Source organism: Danio rerio, chromosome 17, assembly GCF_049306965.1.
Source record: "Danio rerio strain Tuebingen ecotype United States chromosome 17, GRCz12tu, whole genome shotgun sequence".
NCBI lineage: Eukaryota > Metazoa > Chordata > Actinopteri > Cypriniformes > Danionidae > Danio > Danio rerio.
The window spans coordinates 9,790,612-9,814,323 of NC_133192.1; the positions used below are offsets into that span (position 1 = coordinate 9,790,612).

At 31.6% G+C, this 23,712-nt stretch overlaps 1 protein-coding gene across 24 annotated transcripts in view; it reads right to left on the reverse strand.

The window, feature by feature from the left end:
- Positions 1-23,712, reverse strand: part of ctbp2a (C-terminal binding protein 2a) — a 131,342-nt gene that overhangs the window by 42,861 nt on the left and 64,769 nt on the right. The window contains exon 1 of one of the 24 annotated variants that reach the window (XM_068214448.2): positions 16,270-16,320. The exons of 22 other annotated variants lie outside the window; for them this stretch is intronic. In XM_068214448.2, the coding sequence (XP_068070549.1) occupies positions 16,270-16,312 (43 nt within the window). In that variant the 5' untranslated portion in view covers positions 16,313-16,320. Of the gene's footprint in view, positions 1-16,264; positions 16,321-23,712 lie in introns of those variants that run through there. One more of the 24 variants, XM_073927480.1, reaches the window with a different exon arrangement.

Genomic DNA, 23,712 nt, shown 5'->3' on the forward strand with positions numbered 1-23,712 from the left:
ATGAAAATCATTAAAGAGCACACTAATGACAAAATAATGAATGAATGAATAAATTTAATGAAAAAAAACAAGGATTTAAGTACACTAATAGCACAAACAACACACTAATGACCAAACGAATGAATGAATGAATGAATGAATGAATAAATGAATGAATGAATGAAAATCATTAAAGAGCACACTAATGACAAAATAATGAATGAATCAATAAATGAATTTAATAAAAAAAAAGGACAAGGATTTAAGTACACTAATGGAACAAACAACACACTAATGACTAAACAAATGAATGAATGAAAATCATTTGAGCACACTAATGACCAACAAATGAATGAATGAATTTAATAAAAAAGAAAAGGATTTAAGTACACTAATGGCACAAACAACACACTAATGACTAAACGAATGAATGAATGAATGAATGAATGAAAATCATTAAAAAGCACACCAATGACCAAACAATAAATAAATAAATTTAATGAAAAAAGACAAGAATTTAAATACACAAACGGCGCGAACAAGACACTAGTGACTAAACAAATGAATGAATGAATTTAAAACAAATGAACAGTAAATTTATTAAAAAACTTAATTAAACATTCAAAGAAAAGAACAAATCAATGAATGATGAGCATTAAAGAGCACACTAATGACCAAACAATGAATGAATGAATTTAATAAAAAAAGACAAGGATTTAAGTACACTAATGGAACAAACAACACTAAATGAATGAATAAATGAATGACTTTAAAACAAATTAACAAAATTAATAATCAAAGAACACATTAATTACCAAACAACTAAAGGATGAAAGAAAACAATGAATGAATGAATGAATGAATGCAAACAAAAACCATTATAGAACACACTAATGACCAAACAATGAATTTAATGAAAAAAGACAAGGATTCAAGTACACGTATGGCACAAACAACAAACTAATGACTAAACGAATGGATGAATGAATGAATGTATGAATGAATATCATTAAAAAACACACCAAACATGACCAAACAATGAATGAATAAACAATTTAATGAAAAAGACTTGAATGTCAGACTTTAAAAAAACAAATGACTGAATGACTGAATAAATGAATGAATGAATAAATGAATGATTGAATGAATGAAGAAATTTGAAAAAAGAAGAACATTGGAAAATAATCAAAAAACACGCCAATGACCGAACAAGGAAAACAATGAATGAATGAATGAATGAATAAATGAATGAATGAATGCAAACAAAAACCATTATAAAACACACTAATGACCAAACAATGAATTTAATGAAAAAAGACAAGGATTTAAGTACATGTATGGCACAAAAAACAAACTAATGACTAAACGAATGGATGAATGAATGAATGTATAAATGAATATCATTAAAAAACACACCAAACATGACCAAACAATGAATGATAAACAATTTAATGAAAAGACTTGAATGTCAGACTTGAAAAAAACAAACGACTGAATGACTGAATAAATGATTGAATAAATAAATGAATGATTGAATGAATGAAGAAATTTAAAAACAGAAGAACAATGGAAAATAATCAAAAAACACACCAATGACCGAACAAGGAAAACAATGAATGAATGAATGAATGAATGGATGGATAAAAACAATAAATGAATGAACAATTTAATTAAAAAGGTTCAAATGTCAGACTTGAAAAAACAAACAAACGAATGAATGAATGAATGAATGAATGAATGAAATAAACATTCTTAACAAATTCAGGTAGGTATTTGAATATAAAAATGACACAAATCACCAAACAATCAATGACATGAATGAATGAACCAAAATACAGAAACAAAAACCTAAACAAAATATAATTATTGAGCATCAAATAAAAGTTTGAACAATCAAGCAAGCATTCGAATAAACAAAGGCATCAAAAACTAAATAGAAACAAATTGAGAAATGAATGAAAAAAATGTATTAAATAAAAGACAAGCTACTAAATGTGCAACCCACAACACAAATGAGCAAACCAATTAATAAACACTAAATGATTAAGAACGGCTGAAAGGAAACAAAGCCCACTGAACAGCACAAACAAAAAGCCACAGAGCAGCTCATGTTGTGTACAGGAGAGCCGAATGAGTGATTTTAACCCACTTAAGACCAAACGAACACACACCCTCACAGTGGCCAACACACACCGTCCCAAATCACTTAACAGGATTTCCCGCCGAAAGTCAAGATATTCGCTACACTTTCAGAAAAAAATACACACACAGAAAGGAATTTAAAGCTGTGCAGCAGTCGCCACATGAGCAGAGGGTCACATAACACACAGCTGGTCAACACAGATCAACACAATTAGTCTGAGATAACACAATACCAGCCTTACACGGGACATACCACGGAAAATAGGATTTACACTGCACATTAGATACAAAACACTGTACATACAGTTGAAGTCAGAATTACTTGCCCTCCTGAATTATTAACCTCCCTGTATACCCCCCCCCCCCCCCCCCCGATTTCTGTTTAACGGAAAGATTTTTTTCAACACATTTGTAAACATAATAGTTTTAATAACTCATTTCTAATAACCTTTATTCATCAGGGGTAGTGCCACAGCAAAATGAACCGCCAACTTATCGATCATATGTTTTACACAGCGGATACCCTTCCAGCTGCAACCCAGTATTGGGAAACACCCATACACATTCAGTCACACGCATACACTAAGGCCAATTTTAGTTCACTCAATTCACCTATACCACATGTCTTTGGACTGTGGGGAAAACTGGAGCACCCGAAGGAAACCAACGTCAACATGGGGAGAACATGCAAACTCCACACAGAAATGCGAACTGACCCAGACGAGACTCAAACCAGTGACCTTCTTGCTATGAGGCAACAGTGCTAACCACTGAGCCACTGTGTCACTCATAATTTGTATTATATACACACAAACATATATATACATACATACATACATACATACATACATACATACATACATACATACATACATACATACATACATACATACATACATACATACATACATACATACATACATACATACATACATACATACATACATACATACATATATATATATATATATATATATATATATATATATATATATACATACACACATACATATATATATATACATACATATACATACATATATATATACATACATATACATACATATACATACATATATATACATACATACATATATATAATACATACATATATACATACATACATATATACATACATACATATATAATATATAATATATATAATATATAATATATATATATATATATATATATACACATACATATATATATACATACATATACACACACACACACACACACACACACACACACACACACACACACACATATACATATACATATATATATATATATATATATATATATATATATATATATACATAAACACATATATATATATATAGCATCAAGCAATACTGCTTGTATTGTTGCTGTGTACGACTTTATCACAAATATTGCTCATGCAATGCTTTTTCAGCTAATGAGTGTGACAACACACTACGTTACCTCTCTGTCATCATTTCTTCCCATGCAGAAGTGTGCGTGTGTTGAGTACGTACTGTAAGTTATCTGAAAGGCAATATCGCTCACTTGACGTTCTGCCGCAGATTGATTGGTCACAGCACTAAAACATTTAGTTATGCAGAAATTATTAAATAGTTGAAATATCGATACTTAAAAAAAATATTGATACCAGATTAGAAGCTTCTAGGTATCGATATATTGATACTCGAGCATCGATGTGCACATTCCCTACTTCCAACCCCAATCAGACCCACCTGGGCCAGCTAATCAAGCTCTTAAGCTGCGGTCACACTTGACTTTTCTTCCTGTAGACTTCCATTTATACCCACGCAAATGTGTCAGACCGGAAACGCAGGGTCATGCGTCGAGTTTCGCAGGTCGCTACGGTGCAAAGCTCAAGCTTGGTGAACTCTGACCTGCGAAATCGCATCGCTTGACTGCGTGAGACCAATTGAGGATCAAAACATGACCTCTCTGTACAGGAATTTAAAGAATGGAACAATCGCTCGCTTTTTTAAATGTCTAATAATATTGTTTAATCCCGCCCCTTTTCGCAGCGCCGTACGACAGACTTTCGCACACACAAACTCTAGTGTGACCGCAGCTTTAAATTTCTGTTTTATGTTTTAAATTTCTGTCCAGAAAGGTCATGTGTTGATCCTCGATTGGTCTCACGCAGTCAAGTTACGCGATTTCAGAGGTCAGAGTTCACCAAGCTTGAACTTTGCATCGCAGCAACCTGCGAACTTAACATGACCCTGCGTATCCGGTCTGACGCATGCGTACGTATGAATGGAAGTCTATGGGGAGAAAAGTCAAGTGTGACCGCAGCTTTACCATGCATTCTAGACACATCCTTGCAGGTGTGTTGAGGCAAGTATAGCTAAAATCTGCAGGACACCAGCCCTTCAGCACCGAGTTTGGACACCCCTGGAATAAATGAAGTGAATTTCAAGTTAATGAACGAAAAAGACAAATATTTGTTATAAATTATTAAATATTAATTAAACATTACACAGTATTATACACATACCATAGGAACAAGGTATGTATTCCCAACACAAAGCTTTCTTTAGGACAAACAGAACTAACAGACCTTTCAGAAAACTCTGCAGTTATGAGCTCATTAGCATATAACCGCCCACATTTGCATATCAACTCTTTTTAGTATTCAGTAATTTGATGAACAACACTACACCGGTCGGTCAATTACAACAGAGGGCATTTACATAAAGCCTTAAAGGTACAGAAGCAAAAAGCAGTCTGTATACCATGAGCTCCTGCGAAAAGGATCAAAGAGAAGGCAGCATGAAAATGTGCATGAGAGACTAAATTACCACTTCTTTTGAGGTACAGAACAGGCTTCAGAAAAGGAGGGAAATGCTAAAAAAGCAAGAATATGGCAGGGCTGCACAATTGATCAAAACAAACATAAAAGCCAAAATGATTTTTTTTAATAGATACTCTTGATTTTCAAGTGAAATATTCCAATAGTTTTTTTTCTTTGTACAAAATACTTGTGATAATAAAACTTTAAGCAAAAGATTCTTCATCGATTATAAGACTTACAAAATGCATCAATATTCTCTCTTAAACTCATTCTGAGCTTAGTTGTTAATAGCAGATTAGCAGCAGCTCTTGGCTAATTTTTACAGCAGGTGGCGCTCTAGGCTAGTTTCTAACAGCAGATGATGATTCAGGCTAGTTTTTAACAGCAGACGGTGCTCTGGGCTAGTTTTTAACAGCAGGTGGCGCTCTAGGCTAGTTTTTAACAGCAGGTGGCGCTCTAGGCTACTTTTTGACAGCAGATGTTGGCACTCTAGACTTGTTTTTAACAGCAGACGGTGCTCTAGGCTAGTTTTTAAACTGCAGACACACTCTAAGCTAGTTTTTAACAGCAGACTGTGCTCTAGACTAGTTTTTAACAACCATTAGGTGCTCAAGGCTAGTTTTTAACTCCAAACTGTGCTCTAGGCTAGTTTTTAAACAACAGATGGCGCTCTAGGCAAGTTTTTAACACCAGATGTCGTTCTAATGTAGTTTACCAGCAGAATGGTGCTTTATTCGAGTTTTTGACAGTAGCTGGTGCTCTAGGTAGTTTTTAACAGTAGACAACAGTAGATGCTGCTAGGTTATTTTTTACACCAGATGTTGCTCTAGGCTACTTACGTTTTTAACACCAGATGGCGTTCTAGGCTACTTTTTGACAGCAGATGTTGGCACTCTAGACTTGTTTTTAACAACAGACGATGCTCTAGGCTAGTTTTTAACAACAGATGATGCTCTAGGCTAGTTTTTAACAACAGATGATGCTCTAGGCTAATTTTTAAACAACAGATGATGCTCTTGGCTAATTTTCAACAACAGACGGTGCTATAGGCTATTTTTCAACAACAGACAGTGCTTTAGGCTAATTTTTAGAAACAGACAATGCTCTAGGCTAGTTTTTAACAACAGATGATGCTCTAGGCTAGTTTTTAACAACAGATGATGCTCTAGGCTAATTTTTAGAAACAGATGATGCTCTAGGCTAGTTTTTAACAACAGACAGTGCTTTAGGATCATTTTTAGAAACAGACAATGCTCCAGGCTATTTTTTAGAAACAGACGATGCTCTAGGCTAGTTTTTAACAACAGACGATGCTCTAGGCTAGTTTTTAGCAACAGATGATGCTCTAGGCTAGCTTTTAACAACAAATGATGTTCTAGGCAAGTTTTTAACAACAGACGATGCTCTAGGCTAGTTTTTAACAACAGACGATGCTCTAGGCTAGTTTTTAACAACAGATGATGCTCTAGGCTATTTTTTAGAAACAGACGATGCTCTAGGCTAGTTTTTAACAACAGACGATGCTCTAGGCTAGTTTTAAACAACAGATGATGCTCTAGGCTAGCTTTTAACAACAGATGATGTTCTAGGCAAGTTTTTAACAACAGATGATGCTTTAGGGTAGTTTTTAACAACTGATGATGCTCTAGGCTAGCTTTTAACAACAGACGATGCTCTAGCCTAGTTTTAACAGCAGACAATGCTCTAAATTAAACACACAGCTGACAGAAACTAAACCAGCTAAGGGAAGCTGATGGAGTATTGCCCAACCTGCGCAATATTCAGTCACAAGATGGCACCAAACAAAAATGCCAGTCAAAAACGCAAAACTGACAAACAAAACCAGCTTAGTGGAGCATATACTAACCTATGTATTATTAATTTCCAAGATGGCACCAAACAGTCAAAAACGCAAAGCGACAGAAACTAAAGCATATGAATGAAGCTTATACTAACCTACGTATTATATAATATTGATTCTGACGGTGATTCGATGTTCCTGAATGAGCCTACATTATTTAGCAGTTGTTATTTGAGAACAACATACCGTACAATGTCACGACTGACCAATTAGAAGCGAGGATTCCAGACAGTAATGAAATATTAAACTATAATATCCAATCTCATCTGTTGAATCAGAATGATGAGTAAGTAAACCTGGTGTAATGACCAAACAAGAGAAAACAAGCAACACGTTAACACAGATAATTATCACAGCATTCAATCTTCACTCTGAAGCACACACACACACACAGAGCAGATGTGATCTCTCTCACTCCGGTTCGTTCCCAAAAATACTTTTTTTCTTCTTCTATTCATTAGTTTCACATTCTCTCGCTCCCTCCTTCTGTTAGTTCTCTATATGACAGGAGCCATCTGGCCTTTCAGAGGGAGAGATTGGACCAGGGAATGAGAGTTTTACTACACACACACACACACACACACACACACACACACACACACACACACACACACACACAGCTGTGTTTTGTTACACTAAAGACAGAGGCTCTTTATGAGGTGACAGTGCTTAACATCGGGAATAGAGTTACAGCAAACACACACACACACACACACACACACACACACACACACACACACACACACACACACACACACACACACACACACACACACACACACACACACACACACACACACACACACACACACACACACACACACACTAATGCACAAATAAACACGCTCACACAGAGTGAAAAATGAAACAAATACAAAAAGGAAAAAGCTGATTTATTGGCATCGGCTAGTCACAAATTGCTTTCATTTTCATTGCTTTCAAAATAAAATAAAGTTAAATAAAATAAAATAAAATACAATCAAAGCAAAACATAATTAAATAAATAAAAATTAAATTAAATGTAAATAAAATAATACAAAATAAATAAATCAAAATGAAATTAAATAAAAACAAAACAAAATAAAAAATAAATTAAATGAAAAATAAAAATAAATAAAATAAAACTTTCATTTTTTAAATAAAATTAAATAAAATAAAACATTAAATAAAAACCAAAATAATTAAAAATAATAATAAAAAAACAAATATAACATAAAATTAAATACAATTAAAAATAAAATAAACTATAAAATAAATAAAAACCAAAATAAAATATAATCAAATTATATAAAATGAAATTAAATGAAATTAAAAATGAAATTAAATTAAAATTAAATAAATAAATAAAATATACAATCAATAAAAAAACAAACCAAAATAAAATTAAAAAATTTATTAAATTGAAAATAAAATAAAATATCAAATAAATGAAAAAATATATATGTATAATATATATAAAATAATAAAAACAAAACAAAAAGCAAATTACAAGGTTGAAAAACTTAAAAAGAAAAGAAAATTAAAAATATATTTGAATGCATGTAGTAGTTTTCTTTATAGAACATGATCATTTATTCTTTATGCATCATTATATATAATTATTATTTATTATGAAATGTTAAAGTGGTAATAACAATAAACTACACTAAAATAAAATAAATAAAAAGTAAAATAACTGATTATGAAATTAAGTTATAATAACTGCACAAAATAAAAATTATAAACATACTTTTACTGGATAATAAACAAACACAACGAAAGTGCTGATTTATAAACAAGCTAGTCACTGATTGCTTTCATTTACAAAACTCCACCCCTTTAACACCCACTTTTCACCATCCAATCAGATCGCATCAATCATCCATTGAGTTTCATTAGGAAACACATATCTGTAATAGGATGCAAACCAGTTTCTTTGAGTAGATGTTTGTACAGATAAACATCTGGCCTTCAGGTATAGACATCCATTCAGCATACAAAGCGAAGCATCAGACGATTCTTTCATGTCTTTTTTTTTCTCCCCCTGCTTTTCTAGTGTGCTAAACAATTTGTGGCCCGTCCAGCATCTGCGTCTGTGTTCATACAGAGATCTGCCTCTCCATCTACCAATGAAACTCAATCTCCGTGACCTTTTCATTTTCTCACAATGAATAATTCACCGGGACCTGTTTGCTATCTCTCACACACACAAACACACAATAACACACACAGGAAATCGCAGACAAGATTCTCTTTTGGAGTATGCTCAATTGCAAGATACATGTCTCTGTTTTGAAACTGTATTTTTCAGGGCTCAGCAATTGACTTTTATTGTGGGAGCCTGTTCATATTTACAATATACCAACATTATTTTACAGAATATAGTACTGTAATGGAAATTAGATACACTCTAAGAATTAAAAGTACAAAAATATAATAAAATGTAATGTAGTCATATTTTATAATATTCTTGAAATAAATTGAGTTTTATTTATAAAAAAAAATCTACAAAATTATTATTATTATTATTATTATTATTATTATTATGAAAAGTACTAAAAATTAAATATTTTTTAATAAATGTAGTAGTTTTTATTGAAATTACTATTATTATTATTATTAATAATGAAAAGTGCTCAAAATAAAATATTTTTGAATAAATGTGGTTGTGTTCTTAATTGAAATTATTATAATTGTTTATTATTATTATCATTATTAATTATGAAGTGCTTAAAATTAAATATTTTTGAAAAAATGTGGTAGTTTTCTTTATTGAAATTGTTATTGTTATTATTATTTATATTATTATTATTATTATTATCATCATTTTATATGTAAAGTGCTTAAAATGAAATATTTTTGAATAAATGCAGTTTATTATTATAATTATTATTATTATTTATTACAAATGCTTAAAATAAAATATTTTTGAACAAATGTGGTAGTTTTCTTTATTGAAATTATTATTATTATTATTATTATTATTATTATTATTATCGTTGATTATGAAAAGTGCTTAAAACTAAATATTTTTAATACATGTAGTTTATAATTATTATAATTATGTATTATTTATGAATATTATTTTTTTGTATTATTTGTTATTATTATTATTAGTAGTAGTATTATTATTATTTATTTATTATAAAAAATGCTTAAAAGTAAATATTTTTTAATACATGTAGTAGTTTTCTTTACAGAAAAAAAAATGTATTAAAAATATCTCTATTTTAACAAAAAGTCTATTATTAATGATGAAACAGGCTTGAAATTTTCCACTTCCACTTTTACTGGAAAATAAAGTAAAATATTTTTAATACATGTAGCAGCTTTATTTTATTAAAAAAAAAAAAACAACAACAACGATAATATAATATGATATTTTTATTAAATATTTTTGAAAAAATCTAGTTTGATTACTGAAGAATAAAAACAAATTATTGGAAAAAATGCAAATATTATTATTATGATAAGTGCTTGAAGTTTAACACTGCACAACAGAAATAAATGTATAAACACACTATTACTAGAAACAAAATAAATAAAAAGAATAATTTCATAAAATATTTTTCAATATACGAAGTTTAAAAATAACAAAAATATATTCTTATTTATTATAAAACAAGTTCTTGAAATATAATACAATACGATAAAATTTAATATAATAATATAATGTAATATAATATAATGTATTAATATAGTATAGTGTAATATAATATAATAATATAATATAATATAACATAATATAATAATATAATATAATATAATGTAATATAATATAATATAATATACTGTAATATAATATAATAATATGATATATTATAATATAATATAAAATAAAATACTGTAATATAATATAATATAATAATAATATAATATAATATACAGTAATATAATATAATATAATATGCTTTAATTATTCATCAATCAATTACACTGGACATTAAACAGCTATAATAAAACTGCATATCAGCAATAAATTCATAAAGGCTGCAACAAATGATAAAGTATTCAATATTTCAACACAACAGGCTTCCTTGGTGACATTTAAATCAGCATACCTGGCAACAACATTGCCCAATACATAACCTATGCATAAAACCATCCGCATACCTCTCTCTCACTCTCTTTAACACACACACACAACAACGCACACACATCCAACACATAAAACATCCCTATTTAAATCCAACAAAGCTCAAACACGCAATACGCAGCACACATCTACAAGTACATGAATTCATTTAGCGGACACTGTTATCCGACGCGATTTGACAAATGAAAAATGCTACATGCAGCATAAGTAATGCACAAGTCCTTTAACATTTGATGAAGTGGGAAATATCAGACGCTGCTAGTTGTTTACACACAGATCTCGTCTGCATGCCAAACCAGGGCAAATTGATTATGCATACGTTCAAACAAACCAATTTCACAGCCGTTTATGATTCTTTAATGCTAATATGTCATGCGGGAGAGAGTTGTGTACGTCAGAGATCGCTGGGATGAGATGTGAAACCGCGGACAGGGATTACAGTACACGCATTCATTCATTCATTTCTGCAGGATTATGTTCTAACCCCAAACCCCCCCTCTTCTCCGTCCTTTCCCACCGGGCCGTCCTGCACAGATGGCTAGTGGGATTTTACCTCTCTAATCTCTTCTCTTTCATTCCCTCTCTCGCTTTATAAAAAGCTTCAGTAAATGAATATGCTGAGCTGGGCAAATGGCAACTGAAACGACTTTTTGGTTTTGGAGTGTCTTTTGCCCTCCATTTGCATGCATTATATTCCTCCATTCTGAAAATTTCCCTCCGAGTCTGATCAAATTTCTTCAGATTAATGCACACCGGCTGCATATACGAGTCGCTTTTCATTATTTCTCTCGACCAGTCATGCCAAGACTAAATAAACTTGTTGTATGAATAAATTCTGAATAGAAAGCGCACTGTAAAACGGACTGAAGTTGTAAAGAAAAACAAAGAGAACTTGAGTATGCGTCACACTACATTTTTTCACTCTATTTACCATTCATAACCGTGAGAACATTAAAAGAATAACAAGAAAAAAATAGGTTACTAAAATTGCATGCTTGTAATAAAGTGGAGTAGACTGGATATTATTACTGCATTACTAATGCATTACATACTGCATATATTGCAGCCTCTGAAGAAATATGTGCCAAAAGCCACATGTGACCATGGCTTTGTTCTTAAAAATAGATATAATAATAAAAATAAATAAATGAATATATATATATATATATGCTTTGTTTCCAGTAAAGACTTAGAGAAACTTGTTCATGCTTTTATTAGCAGCAGGGTGGATTACTGTAACAGCCTCCTCACTAGCCTACACAAAAAGACAGTCAGAGAGTTGCAGCTCATCCAGAACGCTGCGGCCAGGATTCTGACCAGAACCAGAAAATCAGAGCACATCACCCCTGTCCTCAGGTCTCTACACTGGCTCCCAGTTACATTCAGAATAGAGTTTAAAGGATTATTGTTTGTCTATAAATCACTAAATGGCCTAGGATCTCTAATAAACTAGAAATTCCAAGAGTTCAGTCAAAGCAGGATAAATCAGCTTTCAGCTATTATGCCCCTCGCTGATGGAATCAGCTTCCAGAAATGGTCAGATGTGCTCCAACAGTAGGCACATTCAAGTCAAGACTGAAAACATGTCTGTTTAGCTGTGCCTTTACAGAATGAGCACTGTGCTATGTCCGACAGATTGCACTGTTATGTTTTTCTCTTCTTTTTTATTCTTTTATATGACATTTTATCTGTTTTTATGTTGTTGTTTTTTTTATTATTTTTATTATTTGTTTTTTTTTCTTATACTTGTTTCTTTTATTCTTATTTATGTAAAGCACTTTGAATTGCCACTGTGTATGACATGTGCTATATAAATAAACTTGCCACACACGCACAGTTAAGGTCAGAATTATTAGCCCACCTTTGATTTATTTTTTTATTTTTTAAATCTTTCCCAAATGATGTTAAACAGAGCAAGTAAATTTTCACAGTATGTCTGATAATATTTTTTCTTCTGGAGAAAGTTTTATTTGTTTTATTTTGGCTAGAATAAAAGAAGTTTTTAATTTTTTAAAAACCATTTTAAGGTCAAAATTATTAGCCTAGGCTATATTTAATATATATAGGCTATATATAATATTAGGCTATACTTTTTTTTCGATATTCTACAGAATAAACCATTGTTACACAATAACTTGCTTAATTACCCTAACCTGCCTAGTTAACCTAATTAACCTAGTTAAGCCTTTAAATGTCACTTTAAGCTGTATAGAAGTGTCTTAAAAATATCTAGTCAAATATTCTTTACTGTCATCCCAACAAAAATAAAATAAATCAGATATTAGAAATGAGTCATTAAAACTATTATGCTTAGAAATGTGTTGAAAAAAATCCTGTGAAACAGAAATTGGGAGAAAAAAATAAACAGGGGGGCTAATAATTCTGACTTCACTTCTGTCTGGTTCTTGAACTTGATTGGCTGATAGCCGTGCGATACTCTGCCAGTAACTCGTCCAGGCTCTTCACCTCTGTGTATTACTCTGCTCACATACAGCAACAAGTAGAGGACTACAGTTTGACAAATATTGCAGCTGTTGGACAACATAATGTACCTTTGAGGCTTTTTTTAGTCGAGAATGTATGTAGTTGTTTAGATTGCAACTATGCTGTTTATTCATAAGAATTTATAAGGTTGACATTGTCCATCCACAAAATGGCGACAAAGACCACATAATAAGCTTTTACAGGAGAGGAAAAATACAAACTACAGCTGATCAAATCATTATTAAACTGGTAAGTGATATTCTAAGTCAATCTCTCTCTTTTGTACGTTGTGGTGGTGTATTTATACCATAGTAATTGTAGTGTGTTGAGTGTGAGATGGGACTCAACCTAAAGTCTTAAAACTGGAGATGGCTATCTATTTCTAATGATGAGCCTCTGGTTTTCGCTACTGCAGACTAGTTCAGTAAACAGAAAGAAAAGAGAAATGCCCCCATGTGTTTAGTGTTTTTCCTTATTGCAAACACAACAGTAATCTGGTAGTGATTGCATTGCTTTGGCTTTTTCAGGGTTAACTATCGTGATAACCCATTTGCAACAGAGAAATACTGGGAAATCTCTGTAGACTGATGGCATTTCATGCCGTTCAGCCTTATAATCTTAAAATGGGAGCAAAATCACCTGTTTTGTCATCACTTTAGACATTATGCTAGAGAATCATTCAAATACTAGCTCTTAAGTGACGTTGGTGAATGCCTGCTGCTCTGACGTCAGCTGCAAATGTGAATGAATGGCAGAAATAAATAGTTCCTCTTACAAAAGGGTTTTGAGAATCTCTGTGTTTGATTTTCTTATTTATATACACGATTATTCCGTTGTAGCAGCGCGCTATGGCTGTCTATTGTCACTGGTGGGACACATGCATGCCTCCCACCAGTGCCAATATACAGCCATATCGTACTATATATAGTTGACAAATAAGACTTTCTCCAGAAGAAAAAATATTATCAGACATACTGTGAAAAAGTCCTCGCTCTGTTATCATTCGGGAAATATTTAAAGAAGAAAATAAATTCAAAGGGGGCTAATAATTCTGACTTCAACTGTATATATACTGTTTACTGTATACACACATACACACATACACACACACCCACACACACACCCACACACACACACACACACACACACACACACACACACACACACACACACACACACACACACACACACACAATAATAAAACAATATTATATAAATATACAAATAATTTTATCTAAAGAACAATAAAAAAAACACAAAATTATATATTATATATAGATATATTATATAATAATGAATAATAATAATAAATAATTATATATAGATAGTTATATACACAAAATATAATAATATGAATATAATATAAAATGTAAAAACAAAATTAGTGCTTATAAAAATACTTTGGAAAAAAGAGACTTAAAATGGATACCTTGATGAACCAACTTTATTATTATCAAATTGCAATTTTTTCCCTTTTAGTACATACTTTGTTGAATTTTTATAACATTTTACAACAAGTTTCCATTTTTATTTAGTTAGCTAACATGAAAATTTTTCTGAATTATAAATTATCAATTAGCGTTGTATAATCTTAATTCAATTTAATTTCAGCATAAATTATTGATATTATAATGTATAATTAAATAAATACCATTTAATGAACCTGAGCTACAGTTACAAAACAATGAACAGCTAAAACTTTATTAACTCATGTTAAAAATCAAAAATAAACACTAACAAACTGCTCACTGTTTTGAGTAAATGAAATAAATTGAGTTATTTATTTAACACCATGGCTCAGTTAAAAAATATTTGATGATTTGTTGGGTTATTTTAAGCCTTTATTAGCTTATTTGTTTAATAACTCAACTAGCTGAGTTGAAAAAAAAAATAGAATTTCAACGGTCAACCGATTTAGTAGACACAGCTGTATGTTAATATGCCTAATGTTGTTTTGTGGTACAGTTTATTTAAGCTCTAATGCAATAACATGGCTGTTATTTTTTTCATGTTTACCCTTTCTCTGTCAAGTGGCATTTTTATTTAAGCATTGTTAAAATGTTATAATACTGTAATATTAGCTATTGCATGAATTACAAAAAATCCATAAATAAAAAACTACCGGATTATATGGTAAATATCAGGGTAAAGAATTATTTTTATATTCATTTTACCAAGGTATGCAGCATGCTACTGTAAATAATAATACCATAGTGTTACCATGATACATCCAAACACCTTGAATGGTAATTTTGAACACTTCATCTTAATTGTTTTTGTCTTACTGTCATTCCTGTGTGTATTTTATATATATAAAAAACTGCTATACATTAGAAACTGTCCACATATAGACCCAACAATTGCATTTCAAATTTAAATAAGAGTGATGTCATCAACACAACATTTGCATACAGAACTGTGACTGGCCCTATCCATGCATCTACACAGCCAGTCGCTTTTCAGCCACACAGTCACTACATAGCCAGTCACTTCATGTTGATTCTCCTCCATAAACCAGAACAAATCACAGCCTGATTCTCAAGACTATAACAAAGTGGCTCTAATGCTGCATTTCATTACACAGACCAAAGCATGAGTTGGTTTTCCCTTTAGGAAATGCAAATCTAGTTCAACTCCAGCTTTCCAGCATTAGCGGTCACCTGTGACTATACAGAAACATCCTGGCCTAGAATTAAATAGCTCAACTAAACAGCCTGCACTAAAGTACAGCACACCGTCAAGCGTCCTTGCAGAGAGTAACACTTCTGATCCACGACTAGAGACGGCTTATCCTAGACTACGGTATGATCACAGTAAAACGCCTCAGTCCTAAGAGCTTTCCTTCCTAAAAGAAACATCAATAGCATCAAACTGAAATACGAGATCAGACACAATACACACAATAAACACACAAACACACACACACCTGACCTGCAACACTCTCATATGGCTTGACCACAACACCCATCGCCATCTCTACATAATCCCTTCTTCCTAGAAAGGAAGGTCTTCTGCCAGGGTCGTCCCAGCATGTCCATATATAGACGCAATTAATCTTGGGGCATTTGGAATGACCATATATGGTCAATGAGCAAGGAAGCAGACTGTTTTCAGGGTAGTTCATTAAGAAGCATTTGACTATATTGTGGTATGTGCGCATGCTTTCTAAAATTCTAAAAGACATGACATGTTAATAATAATTATTTTGGATTAATCAGAATGATATGAAGGGGGAAATGGCAGCTTTTGTGATTTTATACTAAAAATAAGATCTAAATGTCAACATTTCTATTATTTTAAAAAGTGAAAGACACTCAAAATTACATTTGCTAATAAACTACTTATTTAAAATAAGACAAAACAACACAATTTATGAGTTTTTTTGGAACAACTTAACTGTTTTATGTTCAAACATTATTAGGTTAATTTAACTTCTTCATGTTGTCTCAACACAAATGGATTGTGTGGGACCCAGCATTGTTTAAATGAGTCTTACTATACATGTATAGACATAATCTAATTTATTGGTCCTCCTCAGAATTTTTTATTATGCTAAAGTTCTGTTTAAAGACATTTTTAAACACAATAGTTTCAACCAAAAAAAAATCTAATAATCATTTTTTGCCACATTCAAAGTACATTCCATTTCTATTTTTTTTTTGCATTTATTTTTTGTTATTTTGCAAGATATTAGTATTCGGCTTGAAGTGTAATATAAAGCTTAATTGGCAAGTAATTGGACAACAGAGGTTTGTTCTAAAGCTAAAAAAAAAAAAAAAAAAAAATTATAGTAATAATATTGGCCTTTAACTTTTTCACTGCTTTTATTCCAGTCAGACTAAAATAAATCAGACTCTCAAAAAAGAAAGTAAATATTATATTAATATACTGCCAAAACGTCTTTGCTCTATTCAACACAACTTAGAAAATATTTTAAAAAAAATACAAAATTCACAGGAAAGCTAATTATTTCGCCTTTAGAACGACCATTTGTGGTCAAATCGGCTGCTTTTAGATTAGTTTACTATGAAAGTATTGGACTTTATTGAGTAATACATCCCGATGTATGATGTGCATGCTTTCTGAAAGAATTGGCATGATAATAATAATAATAATTAGAATTTTGGATCAATTAAACTCAGTATAAATGTCTGGCAGCTTTTGTGAGTTCATTCTAAAAATAAGATCTAATTGTCAATATTTTTATTATTTTAAAAAGTGATAGACACTCAAAACTACATTTCTAATAAACTACTTATTACAAAAGCGCTGAAACAACACAATTCCTGAGGTTTTTAGGACAACTTTTTTGTTTTATGTTCAAACATTAAGTTAACTTTAATGCTTTCTAAAATTCTAAAAGACATGACATGTTAATAATATAATTTTGGATTAATCAGTATGATATAAATGGCAGCTTTTGTGATTTTATGCTAAAAATAAGATCTAAATGTCAACATTTTTACTTTTTTTAAAAAGTGATAGACACTCAAAATTACATTTGCTAATAAACTACTTATTTAAAATAAGACGAAACAACACAATTCATGAGTTTTTTTGGGACAACTTAATTGTTTTATGTTCAAACATTATTAGGTTAATTTAACTTTTTCATGTTGTCTCAACACAAATGGATTGTGTGGAACCCAGCAATGTTTATAGTGCAAATATTTTATTTTCTAAATGAGTCTTCATTTACATATGTAGACTATTAGTCCTCCTGAGAATTCTTTATTATGCTAAAGTTCTGTTTAAACACAACTGCTTTTATTCTAGCCAAACTAAAACAAATAAGACAATCAAAAATAATAAAATATGTAACAACATATAGTGAAAATATCTTTGTCCATTAAACATTACCTACAGAATAATTGCAGAAAAAAAAACACAAAATTTGACAGGAGAGCTGATCATTTAGCTTTTGAAATGAACGTATTTGGTCAAATAGGCTGTTTTCATTTAGAAGTATTGGACTATAATAAGTGAACATTAAGGTGTATGATGCGCATGCTTTTTGAAAAACTTGGCATGATAATAATAATTATAATTTTGGATTAATTAAAGTGAATATAAATGTCCTTTGTTATTTTATGCCAAAAATAAAATCTAAATGACAACATTTTTATTTTAAATTTGGAAAAAGATGCTTTAGTCAATAAAAAGTCATATATATGATATATAGTCTAAATTAGTCTTAATATATAGACAGTCTAAATTATTAGCCATCCTGTGGTATTTTTATTATGTTAAATTTCTGTTTTTAAATGTCTGTTTCTGTTAATTTTTTAAACACATTTTAACAGAATTAACACATAATAGTTTTAACAACAAATTTCTAGTAACATTTTTTTTTTTTTTTGCACATTCAAAGTACAATAAATTGTCATTTTTATGCTATTCTGCAAGATTCTATCCTGCTTAAAGTGTAATGTAAAGGAGCTTAATTGGCAAGTGGTTGGACAACAGTGGCTTGTTCTGTAGCCAATCGGAAAAAAAATTCTTCAGTACAGTAATAATATTGACCTTAAAATGTTTTTTTTTAACTGCTTTTATTCTAGCCAAAATAAAAATAAAACACTCAATAAGAATAAAATATATAATAATATATTGTGAAAATATCTTTGCTCCATTAAACATTACTTACAGAATATTTGAAGAAAAAAAAAACACAAAATTTAACAGGAGAGCTGATCATTTTGCCTTTTGAAATTACCAAATATGGTTGAAAAGGGTATTTTCATTGAGAAGTATTGGACTATAATGAGTGATATATTATGGTGTATGATGTTTATATTAAAGTGAATATAAATGTCTGAAGAAAAAGAAATTATACCTTTGTGATTTTATGCCAAATTAAGATCTAAATGACAATTTTTTTCCATTCTTTTTTTTTTTTTTTTGCTCTTTTTCTCTTTTTAAAACTTGTATTCAATATTTTTCTATAACATATAAATTTGGGTGTACTGGTTTTTATAGTGTCATAGTTTTTACCATTCTCGTAAGTTATTTTGTTAAATAAGCTCCAGATTTGGCTTTAGTACTGACCAATCTAATGTATATGCACAAATATAATGTTGTATAGCTTCCTATTGAAAATATGAATTTAAAAGAGAGATTTGTGTGGGGTGTACTCATATATGCTGAACACTTTATATAGATATAATCTAAATTATTAGCCACCCTGTGGTATTTTAATCATGTTAAAGTTCTGTCTTAACACATTTAAACACAATTAACACCATAGTTTAACAATAAAATTCTAGTAACAACTTATTTATCTCTGCCACATTCAAAGTACATTAAATTATTATTATTTTTGTCATTTTGCAAGATACTAGTATTCACCTTAAAGTGTAATGTAAAGGCTTCATTGGCAAGTAATCTGTAGTTTTTAATTAACAAACAGTGGTTTGTTTTGTGGCCGATCGAGGAAAAAAATAATAATCAAAAAATTATATATATATTATATATATATTATATATATATATATATATATATATATATATATATATATATATATATATATATATATATATATAATATATCATAATAATGCTGACCTTAAAATTGATTAAAAAAAACTGCTTTAGTTCGAGTCAAATTACAAGAAACAAGACTTTATCAAAAAGCAAAAAAAAACAAAAAAAAACTATATTATAATAATATACTGTGAAAATATCTTTGCTCCATTAAACATAACTCACAAAATATTTAAAAAAGAAACCAAAATTCACAGGAGGGCTAATAATTTTGCTATTAATAATTCGGCTGTTTTTAGATGAGTTCAATGAGAAGTATTGGACCATAGAGACTGATACATTATGGTGTATGATGTGCATGCTTTCTAAAGGACGTAGCATGATAATAATAATTATTAAAAAAAAAAAAAAATCAGAGCAGCCGTTGCTATGAAAAACAGGTCACCTAGCAACACACAATTAAGAAATACCCAGCGAGCCCGCAGTCTACAGCCTGTCCATTAGCAGACGAAATTACTGGCTAAACAAACAACCATCACCCACATGCAAATGACTTTGTTGTGCATAAGAGAAGCGCATTCTCATAGTCTGCTGGGGTTTTTCGCAGATGTTTAGGACATGAGCAATGTACTCTGACTCTATCCAACCTGAGACATCTGGAGTCTGAGATGACTGGGGAAACGCTGGAGAAATGGTTTCATTATATGGAACGAAAGCCAGCTAAGCCCATTATCTCAAGTGAGACGGTAGTGAAGGTGCAACAGAAGCAAAGGCAGGGAAAAAAAGACACAAAGGGAAAATGGAAGGCTTTGAATGAGAAAAGAAAGCAGGATGCAGGAGATTGAAAGGATGCATTGGATGAGAGTTAAAAAGAGTTAAAAGATGTCCTCTTTTCTATGCATGGATTAACTAGTTCTCCAACAATTGTTTAGCCCATATCAACATGATTCACTGGAATAACAAATTTTGTTTAAGGTTAACTGGCTGCAAAAATTACATGGTGGCTCAGTGGTTAGCAGCACTGTCGCCTCACAGCAAGAAGGTCGCTGGTTTGAATCCCGGATGAGTCAGTTGCATGTTCTCCCCGTGTTGGCGTGGCTTTCCTCCGGGTGCTCCGGTTTCCCCCATTGTCCAAAGACATGCACTATATAGGTGAATTGAATAAGTTAAATTGGCTGTATGAGTGTGTGTGAATGTGAGATTGTATGGGGGTTTCCAAGTGCTGAGTTGCAGCTGAAAGGGCATCCGGTGTGTAAAACATATGCTGGAATAGTTGGCGGTTCATTACGCTGTGGCGATTCCTGATAAATAAAAGAACTAAGCCGAAGGAAAATTAATTAATGGTTGCAAAAATGTATATGGGCTAAATGTAGAGTAAGTTGACCATTTCTAAATTTAAATTTGTTTAAATTCAACCCAAATAAATTGTTTGCAACCAATTACCTTACATGTTTTTGGTAAATCCAATGCATATCTATTTTCAGTGTACAGCACAGATTCGCAACACTTCAAATGTCTATTATAAGTCAAGTCAAACTTTGTATATTATTTTTAGAGCACTTTAAAAAACAGAGAAGTGAACCAAATTCCTGTACAGAAATTCATTCATTCATTTTCCTTTGGCTTAGTCCTTTTTTATTTCGCCTTTTACTTAAAGGGTCACGAAACACCAAAACACATTGTTTGCGCTGTTGACAGTCATATATGTGTCCCACGCTGCTAAAAACACTATTAAGACACATATATTTCACTATAAAGTGAAAATCGGTTGTTTTTGCGTTATTTCGAGCAAAGTCGTTCTTCCAGTTTGAAACTAATGTTTGAAGCTACGTCACGGTGATTAGATACTTGCGTGTAATCCAGCGTGTAGACTGGCTTTCTCTACCTGCGAGTGCATCGTGACGTCTCTAAGTGTGCAGCATTCATTCATGAGTAAGACTTGGCTCAAACCAATCAGCTCACTCTATTGTGTATGCGGTGCAACTTCATTAATATGCATGATAGCTTCCAAGACCTGTTTACCTGTTTTCGATGGCAGAGACGACATGTTGTCTTGCCAATAAAAAAAGCGGGAGAACAAGAATTGTTTGGAGATACTTCAGTGGAGATGGAGTCGCCAGTGTTGCTTTTATTAATGTGCTGCAACGAAGGTTTTGTTTTCATTTTCCCGCTATGAGAGTGCAGCTGGACTCACATGTGGATTACAGTGCATGCAACGCTCAACAGAAATATGTGTCTGAGGAACATTTTTTTACCCGAGAGCTTTTCTTATCTGGAAATGGTGAAATCCAGAATTGCTGCTCGTCTCCTTTTAATAAAGACGCGGCTCTAGTTGGTGTTGATTGTCCTGTCTCTACAGATTTGGTAAGTTTGTGATCAGTGGTCTTTGTATGTTTATTCAGATGGCAAAGTTAGTTCGTATGGTCAGCAATACTTTTTCAGTCTTTAAAGACATACCTTAGTCAAATGATTTCTAAGTTACTAAAGTTTTTTCTAAGTTACTAAAGTTATTATAGACTGAAAGATCTACTGTAAATGCTGCTCTTTGAGAGTAAACATGTAAACACCGCAATCAAACTATTACCATTGTGCAGGATTTTCCCGCATTTTGTTAGGGGATAGTCTACACACACATGGTTTTCTGACGCTACCTACCAAGTGCATCTAAGTTAACGAGAAATGTGGAGGGTTTTTTTTTTCTTTCATTCGCTGTGTGGTATCAAACGTTGCACTAAAAATACATGCTTCCAGCAGCTCCTCGAATCAAGTATCTCAGCAGTCAAAGTCCACCATTTAATAATTTGGCAAATAATTCGATTACTGATGTCCATGTAAACACAGTCACTGGCTGCGTCCGAAACCGCCTACTACTCAGTAGGTACTGCATTTGAATTTAAACGTACTACTCGGCCATCAGAAAAGTACGTTCTATACAGTATGAATGTGAAAACTATTAATGGAATTCGGACTTACTACATCCGCCATTTTGTCATGGTCATGTGACCTACCTGCGTTAGTTGCGTTGATTTTCGAATTCTATGAATTCGGACATACTACTCGGCTCGCATACTGATTTTAGCGTACTATATGCGGTTTCTGACGCAGCGACTGTCTTTCTCCCCTGCGCCTGTGTGCTTGTTTAGCCTCTATAAAAATAAGCACGTGCTTAAACCGAAAACTCCCATTTTTATGCACAATTTTACCTAATTTAATTTAATTAATTTAATTTTTAACACGAGGAGAACATGCAAACCCCGTACAGGATTAATTATTAGGCTTAAAAACAACAACCTGAGCTAGCTAAATAAAAATTGTACATTTTGATTTCATGCGGACTTTAATAGCAAAATCCATGCAGAAAAACTCCCACCAATAACGAACTTCAAGATATCTTTAGCTTCACTCACTCTCATTAAGCGCTGTGCATGATATAATCAGTAATTCTTCTTATATACTCTTAAAATGCTTAAATATTACACATATTTTATATTGCATATTTTGCAATAAACTTGAAATGCAAAGTTACTGTAGATATATGAATAATTATCTATTTTTTAGGTATTTTTTATTTGATGGTGCATTATGGGATTTTAGTTCTTTCACTCATTATATCCAATAAATTTACAGTTTTATACTTTTGTTGTCTGATTTTTAAATACTTGAAAAGTTAAACTTAAAGTTTGTAATGTTGTAATTCACCTTGTAGCTGGTTAGCGCAGTCATAATGCTTTAATGCTGGCTTTTTAAAAAATTCCCAATGGGGAAAACTGATTAGTAAAATACTTCCGGATTCAGAAACACTCAAAAACATGACATGATGGAAATGTTTTTGATGATGGATTATATAATGTAAAGCTTCTTGTGCTTAAGACAGATTTATTCGTTACGAACAACC